General features: G+C 40.9%; 1 protein-coding gene across 9 annotated transcripts in view; it reads right to left on the bottom strand.

Annotated features, from left to right (window-relative positions):
- LOC147034598 (roundabout homolog 2-like) overlaps nucleotides 1-12,228 on the bottom strand; it is a 543,037-nt gene that overhangs the window by 82,667 nt on the left and 448,142 nt on the right. For all 9 annotated transcript variants that reach the window (XM_085885859.1, XM_085885845.1, XM_085885805.1 and 6 more), the window contains 4 exons: nucleotides 9,602-9,723; nucleotides 7,818-8,049; nucleotides 7,349-7,470; nucleotides 6,933-7,104 (listed from right to left, as the gene is read on the bottom strand). In XM_085885859.1, coding sequence (XP_085741985.1) covers nucleotides 6,933-7,104; nucleotides 7,349-7,470; nucleotides 7,818-8,049; nucleotides 9,602-9,723 — 648 coding nt within the window. The remainder of the gene's footprint in view (nucleotides 1-6,932; nucleotides 7,105-7,348; nucleotides 7,471-7,817; nucleotides 8,050-9,601; nucleotides 9,724-12,228) is intronic.

Genomic DNA, 12,228 nt, shown 5'->3' with positions numbered 1-12,228 from the left:
TACCAGTGTACTGGGCCGGTGTATACCCCGGTTAAAATAGGTGTACCATACCCCTGTGTCGTAAGAGGTGACCAGGGTTGCGTCAGGAAGGGCATCCGGCGTAAAACGTGCCAAATCACTATGCGGATCATACGGATCATCCGCTGTGGCAACCCCTAACGGGAGCAGCTGAAAGAAGAAGAAGAAGATATATATATATATATATATATATATATATATATATATATATATATATATATATATATATATATATATATATATATATATATATATACATACACATATATATAGTGTTGCGGTTCTCAGAACCGCATGCATCCAACAGACAGTGGTCCCAAGACAGTTATTCCATTAATATAAGTGTAGATAGTCCCTTTCCTTTTGCCTCACGGGACAACAAGGGAATGCGTTGCGATGATCTCATAGCTAGGTTTGCTTACATCATATTTTCTTCATTTCATCCCAACTCTTCTTTTCGTCTGATTATTCCTGAGGTAAATCAGCCACGTGCGCCTTCGCTGTGAGGTGGGTCTCATGGAGGCCAGCGCATGCGGCACCGCTGTGAGTGAACTGTTGCACAGAGATCCTCGTTCGCGGGCGAGCCCGAAACCCAACTTGTGCAGCGAGTCATATAGTGCATTTAGCAGTGCGGGATTATCGACTCAAGCTTCCGGTGATCTGGAGAAGATTGCCAGTTGCATTAAAAAGGCAAGTGAATGAATACCTCTGAAGAGGCTGCACGAATGGTGTTTTTCACAACACAGGAAATGCAGCTATCACAATGCCCACGCTGCACGAAACGCATATGGAGGCCGATAAAGAAGACTCCACGCCATGTTGGGTGGGATACGAGTGTGTGGAGTAGAAGCGGCTTGTTCCTTTTCAACCTCAATATCTGACACATATTGGTGTTCGCCCCATGCACAGGCCAGTGGAGTCATGCGAACGCGAGCGCTGGCCACGTGCGTAATGGCCGAACCACGCGTGCTGTATGGAATGTGCTTGAAGGCAGACATGTATGCCGCTCGCGAAACGTGCATGGAACAATCCATAATGATGTGCCTTCGGCCCTCGCTGGCAGCAGCAGATTCCGCTGCGGATGGTGGGCATCTTCTCATCTCGACAGCCAGCGAAGCTGCGATTGAGCCGGAGAATGAACAGCGCGGGCCACATCGCGTGGAGCGGGTACGTTAATCGGTACTGGTCGGGTGCCGGAGTGGGCATGCGGGACCCTCAGCCGGTTGCCAGGGCATGGCCTAGGGGTTTTTGCAGGACGATTCGCATGCCAATTTCGGTGTGGCCGATTCATGTCATGTCGTGGGGTCGGAGCGGAATATTGCCACTGTCTGAGATGGCCTTGCCGGAAACGAAGTGAGGCGGTTTCCGGCCAAAGTTGCTGGGCCAGGTGAGGGGTCAGGGCCAATCAGAATGCCCAATTCAGGTGATGACCTTTCGATTTGGGGTGGCCCCTCCCCCTGTGTGGCAGGTCCTATAAAGGTCAGAGCAGTCCCTCCTCTTTCTCTTTCTCCACCTCTCTGCCACTCTTGCCATGCCCTCGTCGACACCGCCATGACCCCCCTCCTGCTGTCTGGACTCCGCCTCCTCATCTCCGCCCACATGACGTCGACCCCACCAGCATATATGTATATGTATGTATATATATATATATATATATATATATATATATATATATATATATATATATATATATATATATATATATATATACATCCACACACCCTGAGCAAGTGTTTCACGCTCCATCACCCTGAGCGAGTGTTTTGCACTCCATCACCCTGAGTGAGTGTTTCACGCTCCGTCACCCTGAGCGAGTGTTTTGCACTCCATCACCCTGAGTGAGTGTTTCACGCTGCGCCACCCTGAGTGAGTGTTTCGCGCTCCATCACCCTGAGTGAGTGGTTCGCAGTCTGTCATGCTCAACGAGTAGATTGTGCTCCGTCACCCTGAGTGTGTGGTTTGCGCTCCATCACCGTGAGGGCGTGGTTTGCACTCTGTCACCCTGAGCGAGTAGTTCATGCTCTCTCACGCTGAGTGACTGGTTCGTGCCCTGTCACCTTGAACAATTCAACAAACTACCAGTGAAGCACATGGGTGAAAGTTAATTTACTTGGGCTGGGAATCAAACCCAAGGGTGAGTACACTCGCTCTTCGATATTCTGTTAACATACTTTGAGCATTATGGAACCTGTTCAAAGAACCACTGTTGTATACTGCTTCATTTCCTCAGCTGGGCACTGTTTATCATCGAAGTTTTGATCCTTTCAGCCGAGAACCTCTCCAAACGGTGGATCCACAACCACAGTGCAAGTCCACACCAGTAGATTACTAAACATCAAGGGACCCACAACCTCAAAGTTGTGTCCAGACAGTCAGTCAACACAGCAATGCAATATCCTTAAAGAAACGAATTAAATTATTACTTTTATTTAAAGTATTACCAAATATGAATGAATTTAATCATACACCACATCATATGATAACGTATTAAGTGAAAAACACAACCTTCTCGACATGTGCATGACACAGCACCTCCATCTCAAGACTCAAACTGTTATTCAAATATTCAAACTCTCACCCTTTGATGCAGGGATGGGGCCTCGAAGGCCTGGCAAAATTTTTGTTTTGCTCTAACTATGTTTTAAATTTTTTTTGTATGAGCCTCATTTTATGCTCCAATCATTTACTTACACACAATTCAGTGACATAAATATAAAAAAAACAGTATTCATTCAGGTTCGTGGGAAAATATTCATTTATAACACAACCCATCTTATGCAGTCCTGGGGCCTTGGAGGCCCGGTATGATTATTGATGTACTATAACTATGTTATATAACTACTTTCATTGCAGGAGCCTCATTATTTGCTGCTGTAACTTACAAATAATTCTGTGGCATAAACATAAAAATATTTCATTCAGGGTCGTGTAAAAAAAAAAAAAAAAAAAAAAAAAAACTTCATACACATTGCATATCCCTGCCTTTCCAATCCTTGTGGTCTTAGAGAACCTTCAATTTGCAGAATAAGTGTTGTGCAATGACCATGACATTCTGATCCTTGCAATAAACAATGCTAAAGTTGCAGGGTGAAGAGGGAGGGTGAGCTGAATCATTCTTGACGTCATTCCATTTCATTGTTACATTCCATTTCCTCTTGTGAGCTTGTCCTGTCCACATCAAATTCTTAGAGGGCTGTAAGACAATCCCTGGCTTCCAAAACACATAGTTTCCTCAATGGAGATTTTTGGTGTGATGCAGCAGCAATTGCATTCAGCATGTGATCGAGAGCAGTGTAAATTGAAAAGGACAAGGTGCTATTGTTGCTCTTCAAGTAAAAGTCGGAAAATTTATATGACGTGCAAGAAATGTGAACAGCCTGCTTGCAAGGAGCATAGCCATGGTGTGTGCGACAACTGCCTCTGATAAAAGACTTATTTGGTCATTTTCAAGAAGACAAACATGTAAATATTTTTTTATTGTTGAAATAATTTTGTGTAATTTCTTTAGTGCCAATAAAAGTCATTGAAATGCATTATCTTCTATTTCTTGGGCATTTGGATAACTTTGTAAAATACATCTCTTCAAAATAAAAGGATAAATAAATCACTTTTTGAGCAAATACTCCCCCATTGGACTCAACTTTGTACAGAAAATAAAAAATAATAAATAAATAAAATGCCCAGGCTTCCCAGGTCCCAGGACTGCATTGGTGTGGGGATTTTGAAAATGTTGTCATATATATATATATATATATATATATATATATATATATATATATATATATATATATATATATATATATATGTTTCACGAATAATATGAATGAAAGAATTTACCTCACTAAAATAATTAATTCATTATTTACCTCCACCATCGAAGGTGAAGGAGGTTACATTTTTACCCATTTCTGTCTGTTTGTTTGTCTCTTGGCTTGTTTGTGTGCAGGATATCTCAAAAAGTTGTGAATGGATTCAGATGAAATTTTTTGTATAGGTTGGGTGTGTGACAAGTACAAACTGATTAGATTTTGGTGAAGATCTGGATCCGACGACTTGAATTTCTAAGTGATTCTTCACCATTGAGAGATGGGGCCAAAATGATATATAGCACAATATCTCAAAAAGTAGTGGATAGATTCGGACGAAACTTGGTGGACATGTTTGGTGTGTGACACCGAAGAATTGGTTACATTTTGGTGAATATCCGAATCCGGATCTGGATACGAGAATTATTTAATTTTCAAAGTGATTCTTCAGCATTGAGAGATCGGGATAAAACGATATTTGGCATGATATTTCAAAAATTTATTGGTCCCAATATTGTCTCGTGGATCAGGCTTTGTGGGGCAGAGGTATGCACTCTACTGAACACCTTCTTGTTATTCTATCAATTGCAATATAATAGGTACTTGTTTGCATGAATACCAACTAAACTTAAATAAAAGGTGACGATGGAGTCTCAAGACATTCTCACAAGACCTGATCAAACAATCAGCCAACTATCCTCTGTTTAATATGATAGAAAATACATTCTCAGCAAGTTCCACAAAATCATCCTTTATTGAACAAATTCTTGTAAATCTAAGTAGCTGAGATGAAAATATATTGTAACCCATTTTAATTGGTACATTATTGCTACCTGGAAAGGTGTACAAGACTACAGAGAAACTGAAATAATCAACTTTATGATATACTCTTATACTAAAACCATTCTGTCCAACTCTATTCAACACATCCAGATCTGAAGCAACTGCACAATCATAACCACTCCTGTTTACAATCAGACTATCTGGGTGGAACACTGCCTGGCACCCACTATCTTGTATGGGTTCTTATGAAGCTTAGGAATCCAGTAAAGTCGAGGAATACAAAGATTTACCTCTTTACATTTAATACTGAAATTATGAATGAAAACTTCCTGATGCTCAGAAATAATATCTTGAAGCGACTTATGACAAGGAACATATGTGCTATTTCATACACAAGTGAAAGTTACCATATCAATGCCAAACTCACATAATAAAACCTCGACATAAAACTTTTTACAAACCACATCAAAATTATTAGCAGGCTTATCTGCTGGAGCTATTATGTAGCGATCATGGAGATCCCGAATGTCTTTACAGACACTCAGCTTGTCCAACACTGGCTGAGACCAACCCAGTTTTCATCAGATCCCTAATTTCACGATTACTAATTATATTCAAATCCCCAGAAACTGTGTCCACAAGGACCATAAAAAGAGGGGAAGATGAACATGCACAATCAGTTTCCAAAATGCCCTTTACTATTCTACACTAAGAGTTTAAAGAAATTTACCATAATTGAATAAGGATTATCCGATGGTCTTAGTGAATGTGAAAAGCCTGGTGTTGGCTTAGTGGTTAGGGTGGTGGCTTGGGATCCTCGGGTCTTGAGTTCAAGCCCTGTTGGCCGCTAAATTTAACACACACCAGGAAGTTGACTCAGCCTGTCATCCTTCCGAGGTCGGCAAAATGAGTAACAGTGTACTGGTCAGGGGGACACTGCATCAGCGGCATAGCCACGTCCCAACAAATGATGCAACCAGCAGCCACAGGCTGCACTCGATAGAGAGAGAGAGAGTGAATGTGAAATAAACCTTCAATGGGGTTTGCTCCCAAACTTTATCTGGTAATAAACTCTCTACACTAGTATCTCTAAAAATAGAATGAAGCCAAAGCCTATCTATCTGCTTGCTGGAAAAATCACAAACTAAGACCAAGCAGATCCTATCAACTTTGGGAGTAGATTTCTTCACCAGAACCCTACTACAAAAGGCATCAAATCAAAAACGAGCACATGTCATATGAACCTGCTAAACTCCGGAGAATATTAGCTAAGATGTGGTTGGAACATGACCTCAGAAAAACATTAAAAAAATCATGAAAAACCTTTCCTTCATAAAAACCTTGCAGTTTATCAATTATCTCTGAAATTGTCTCAGTTGCCACCATCTTTATTTTCAGCACGTTTGATAAAGCAGGAAACCTGCGATTATAGGTAGCCAATAGGATACCAACACTATAAAGACAAGGTCCCTCAAAAACGATTCAAAAACGATCACTTGACCTTTCACAAAAAAAACAAACAAAATAGAATCAAGGTTAAATTTGCACCATTAAAATATACAAAAGTGATTCTCAAAAAGATCTAACTCTAAACGATACGTGGCTAAAATTTCCTATCACTGATGAGTGGGACGCATAAGCATTAAAAGTTTAAAAAACATCATTGCAGCCATTTAAAATTCTTAGGCAGACTACAGTTGATAATAATATAATAGTGGTTATTATAATGACATTAAAATGTCAAGTTCTAGAAAGTTAATGAGTACTGGTGCCGTCATTACACTGTGACAGCAGGGTTAAAATAAGGCATAAAAGAAAAACGGATTATCATACATCTGTAAGTTGTACTCAACGAGATTTTATACAGTGTAATAAACTGCTTTTTTAATTTTTTTAAAAGTCCAATATTGAAGATTAACTACTTGCAGTTTTATAGCAAGAATCTTAAATTTAATGTACAGTACTAGAATGGAAGAAGGAAGGTTGGGAGGTCATGAGAGTTGAATGGAACAAAGGGGGTGACAGCATGGATGGTGTGGGAGTGAGTTAGTAAGTTAGGAATGTAATTATCCTCGCAAATTAAAGAAAATAAGCACTGAAAAAAACCCTATGTTCAACCAAGCAATCAAAGAAGGTATCAATTTACAGCTTGCTCATTACCCCCAGTGGTTACTGCTGGGACACCAAAAAAATAAGACCACAAACTACTTTTTTTTAAAAAAAGGAGTGAGCCAATTTGGCTCCATCAACATGAGCAATCTTTAAAGTTAAAATTAACAATGAAAATGGGGCAAAAGGTCTCTCATACTGCCCACGTCATCTCACCTAAAACCACGTTTTGCGGTTCACTTCGTGGACCCACACCAGTGGCTGTGGCAGCTGCCACCTGGATACGGTAGGGCACACCAGGAACGAGGCCTGTCAGTTGCAAAGAACGTGTTGCTCCAGCTGCTGACTTGTTCAAATTGAACCGGGTCTCATTTCCAAAGCACCAAACCTGCAAGGTGTGGAGGGAAGAGGGGTGGGGTGGGGTGGGGGGTGGTAGGGACATGATGTGTGACCATCGTAGCAACTAAATGAATAAATCACTGAATAGTTTCCCAATTTTTGCTTATCATTAATTCTGAATCCAGATAAGAAATTCGAAACAGGCCTGATGGAGACACCATTAAAGCAGGGATGAAATGTTTGGAATAGCAAATTGTCACCTCTGAAATTATAACACTTTCTTTTTCTCTTGCCTTATATTCTTGGATGATGCCATTTTGCATGTCAGCCGGAGGGGGGTCCCAGGTGATGGTAATGCTGCCGTTGCTTCCTTGCATTGGAAGCACAGCTATTCCCTGAGGTGCAGCCTCAGGTGCTGCCAAAAGGAACAAGCTTTCACATCTGATCATAAACTACAGTAAACCTAGATATTGTCAGCTAGCTTTTGAGGAAGTTATTACAACTTCTACAAATAAATTGGATAGACTAAGGAGCAATGCTGTACTTGAACTGGAAACACCAATTTGCAACATTGGAAACAATTTCACCTATATTTGCCACACTATCTCAATTCTATAATGTATACCCTCATCTGCACATGCATGTGTCTGCATTTACAATTATTCGAAAGTTATATATATTCTTTAAATGAAATATAAAGTTCACCAAAACTTTGTACATATTCTCAAACAATAAAGCCCCCATAGGCCACCCTTTTCTCACCTTCCTCTGGCATATGTACATGCTTGAGTGCACTGTCCATTCCTTGAAACTCATTGAAGAATGGTCGAACTTTGACCTCATATTCAGTACCCTTGTGTAAATTAGGCAGAAGTGTACCCCTCTCAGCCGGAGACTCCACTTCGAGGATCTGCCAGCTCCCAACAGCCTGACCGCCTACAACCGGCCGGAATAACACCCGATAGCCCTGCACAAACTGTGACTGTCGGTCCACCTGAGGTCAATGTAATAGAAACAGTGTCAAGACAGGGAGGAAAAATAGAAATCTCAGCATTGGGAAGATGAAAACACAAGGTGTTATTGCATTGGGAATGAAAAGGACAAACAAAATAATTAAATAAATCGATAAAAACGAAATAAGTAAGAATGAAAATGTATTGAAAGAGCCGTGTGAGCATGGGTTACTTCGGGTTAATCATGGTGAATGTAAGGTTTTATCAACTGTTGGTTGACAAAGGTTTGCTAACCACTGTTGGAAGCAACAAGAGTATCGGAAGGGTAACACCCAAAACGTCAACTTTAATTTGCTTCCCCTTGCCATTGGTATGCCTTTGACAACGTTAACTTGATAAGATATATCGTTCAAATGATCCAGGGAAGAATACTGACACTTCCTTTGACAAAGTCAAGTATTCCTTTAACTCAAAGTAGCCTGGTTTTGTAAACAATATTGAAATCTTTGATTAGAGCCTGGTGTTGGCGCAGTGGTTAGGGCAGCGGCTTGGGATCCAAAAGGTCCTGAGTTCAAGCCCCGTTGAGCCACTGAATTAATACACCAGGGGGTTGACTCAGCCTGTCATCCTTCCGAGGTCGGCGAATTGAGTACCAGTATACTGGGCCGGTGTATACCCCGGTTAAAATAGGTGTACCATATCCCTGTGTTGTAAGAGGCGACCAGGGTTGCGTCAGGAAGGGCATCCGGCGTAAAACATGTGCCAAATCACTATGCGGATCACACGGATGATCCGCTGTGGCGACCCCGAATGGGAGCAGCCGAAAGAAGAAGAAGATTGAAATCTTTGATTAAACAAAAAAAAATCAAACTCTTTAAGTTTTGGGACCATAAATCAGCATTTACTTACTATGTAAGCAAATATGACAGAATTTTCATCATCAACCCCTCTCTCCACCTGCTGCACCTCCCTCCCCAGCTTGTAGGTTCCATTATGCCCAATCATCCTCCATTCTCTTTCTAAGTTATAATTTTCTCAATTCAGCCTCCCCCTGGTGCAAGGATAATAATTAAATGCACCTTGTTTATTTTTTTGCAATGTTAAAGTCGAGAGACTTGGAATTAAATCATGCAGGTGCATCTAAACTCTAATTATAAACACAATCACAGACTGATGCTCTCCTAATTTAAAATACATCAAAAAAGTATGAAAATTAAGACAAAGGTAAGTTCAGGAACACAATTTAAATAGGAATACAGTTTAAAAAGAGATGGCAATATTTTAATCAGCAAGAAGGATTGCTGAAAATGTTGACAATAAAATAAGTAAAGACAACACATTTTATCAATCCAAAAAAAAAAGGAATTATTGGATATGTTATGTGATTACAAAGCAAACAGTGAAATGTCTCAATCGATGTCTTGTCAGTAAAAACAAAACAAAATAACAATTCTATAGATAAAGTGCTTAAATGAAGCAAGAAAAGTGCATGGTCGAAGAGGAGTGTGTGAGTACAAAATCAATCAGAAAATTATGGGAGCGATCAGAGAATGGCATTGCATTCTGTGAGCAGAATAGAAAAGATGGAGGTACCGTCCATGAGAGCTGTGCACTGGAGGAGCTGACAGTGACGGGATTGTGAAGGTGAATTGTGACCTCTCCGAGCTCCCTTTGCACCTGTCGGTGATCCACACCTTGCCCTGGTGGGCTAACATCTGAAGCAAAACAAACAACATCCACAATTGGAGCTTGTGCTTGCAGAGAATCATTTGTGTAGTTCTAAATGAATTTTGGATGCATGTCAAGCAAAGTTGACTGACATTGTAAGTGATTAGTCAATTTTGGTGTAAAGTGATGCAAACTATGGTGAAAAGCTGTAGGGAGATCTCAGGTGCATTCACTGTAAACATACTAAATATAGAGATTGTTTCCCAACATGAATTATACATACACTCTTCTAATGTAAGATGATTCTGCAGTTTCGTTGTTTTGGTTTGGTGGTTTCTCCAACACAAAACCAAAACAACAAATTATGAAACATGTTGTTGTTTTACAAATGGCCCTTTCCTATTTTTGCCTGTTTCAGGTATGATACAAGCACAATGATGTATATTTTATAAACATTTTTCAAACACGGAAATTTGTGACCGTGTCCACAAATGGAAAAAGGATTTTTTTTATCAAAATCGGACTTTTCTGTTACTTGCACCAACACACACACACACACACACACACACACAAACACACACACACACACACACACACACACACACACACACACACACACACACACACACACACACACACACACACACACACACACACACACACACACCCTTGCAACAAGAAAGAGGGCTGCCAAAGGGATAATGTCTTTCCATCAAAACATGGCAGACTGAGCCAGATGGTTTAGCGTGGAAGAAAAGACATCCTCGACGTTCAGATGCCGAGCCCAGTCCTTTTTCTACAGCAACCGTAAAACCTCTTAAAACCCTTGCCGGGAAGCCCCATATCGGAAAATCCCCTGAAAAACCAAAGCTAAAACACATTCACATATGAAACCAAGAGCAAAATGATGCCATTACAACAGTAGGCTTATCTTCAAACTCCACCTCAGCAGCAAGATGTCTGGCATTTGTGCCTGGCAATGCCTTTACTTCTCTCGAATGCCTTCTGATACATGTTGCACAGGTAATTGCCATAAGCAGTTGTTGTTTCTTCTTTCTTGGCAGGTTTAGTAACAGAAGCAGTCTTGTCTTTTCCTTTGTCCATCTCCGCTATCTTTTTGGTGAAGGCATCTCACACCTTTCTGCATTTGGCTCTTCAGGAACCTCTTTCTGGAGCAGCATGGAATCAGCTGCCTTTATGAATATTGAACTTTCTCAAGTTTTGTTTTACTTTGTCTTTCAATATCTCAGCTTGGTTTCATGTGCCTGGATGTGCTGTGGCAACTGACCAAACCAGCACTTCTTTGGGATGCAATCATTTTTTAAAGAAGCAAGATTGTATAATCGATGAAGCATAATGGCTGCAATTGTGTCATTCGGCAAATCTTCCATCCCAATTGTTCTCCCTATATGTACATTATGTTAGGCTCTGGTCACTGTTGAACATTGTTGATGGATAGTATGCTTTGGAGACAACTTTTTTTAAAACTCTCAATCTTCTGGGAGGTATCTCTGTTGTTGGCCCAAGTTTCAGCTCAATACAGAAGTATACCAAGCACTTCAGCATGGTAAACTGATTTCTTCATTTTAAAGAAAAGTCATTTTTCCTAAGGATAGACTGTGATGAGAGGAGAAATGTATACGACTACACACGAGTGAGGCATGGGGAATCCTATGTTCTATATCCTTCCTCAAATCTTGATGAGAGTCAATGATTGCCCAGCAGATGGAAGATGACCTCGGAAAAATGGCAAGGTGAAAAGGGCAGAGAAAGAGGATGTGCAAAAACAACAGAGCAAATTTTCAGGAAAAGTGAGCTGATGCCGTCCGGTCCAATTGCAGTCAGAGTTGAGCATTGGAAGCACCTTCTCCATCTTCTTAGGTGCAAAATACAGAGTACAGGAGCAGTTGGGTATGACAGGTAAGGATGGGTGCCAAGAATGAGGGGTAGAGGACACAAGATTTGGAAGCAAACACATAATTGAGGCATTTAGCCTTCTCACATATGGAGTCAGCTGTGGAACCATTTGAAGAGAGAGAATGGATAGAAGGGGAGCATATACCAGAGAAAGACTTAACAAGGTGCCACCAGGTTTTAGAGGAAGGAGCCGAGTTTGAAAGTTAATTGTTGAGGTTGGACAGATGTTGTTTTCGGGGGCTCCTGAGAGTGAACAGACACACTTATTGCACACATTGCCTTCGGTCGATTTTGTCTTCGAGGAAGAGAAGGCAAGTTATTTCAGAGCAACTACCTCACCACAGGATTCAGTGTATCATGGGTGCGAAGAAGGTTAGGATAATTGAAGACAATATGGGATGAATCTGTGCTTCAAGAGAACTGGTTTCTGTGGAAGAATTCCACAGCTGAATTAACATCAGGAGCAGGAGATATGGGGGACCAGTCCGAAAGAGAGATGACTGTTTGCAGTTCTTGCCAATCTGCTTGAGTGAAGTTCCAGACTCACCGGCGTTGAGGCAGCTTTCTGAAAATAGATAGAGAGATGGTGGCTTTCACAAGCGTATGATCAGATGAGACAATTGGAGCAGAGGAAG

The sequence above is a fragment of the Eptatretus burgeri genome, chromosome 1, assembly GCF_056783735.1.
Source record: "Eptatretus burgeri isolate ZD-2024b chromosome 1, Ebu_testis_v1, whole genome shotgun sequence".
Classification (NCBI taxonomy): Eukaryota; Metazoa; Chordata; class Myxini; order Myxiniformes; family Myxinidae; genus Eptatretus; species Eptatretus burgeri.
Note: the sequence above shows the minus strand (reverse complement) of the source record. Positions and strands in the feature narration are given on the sequence as shown.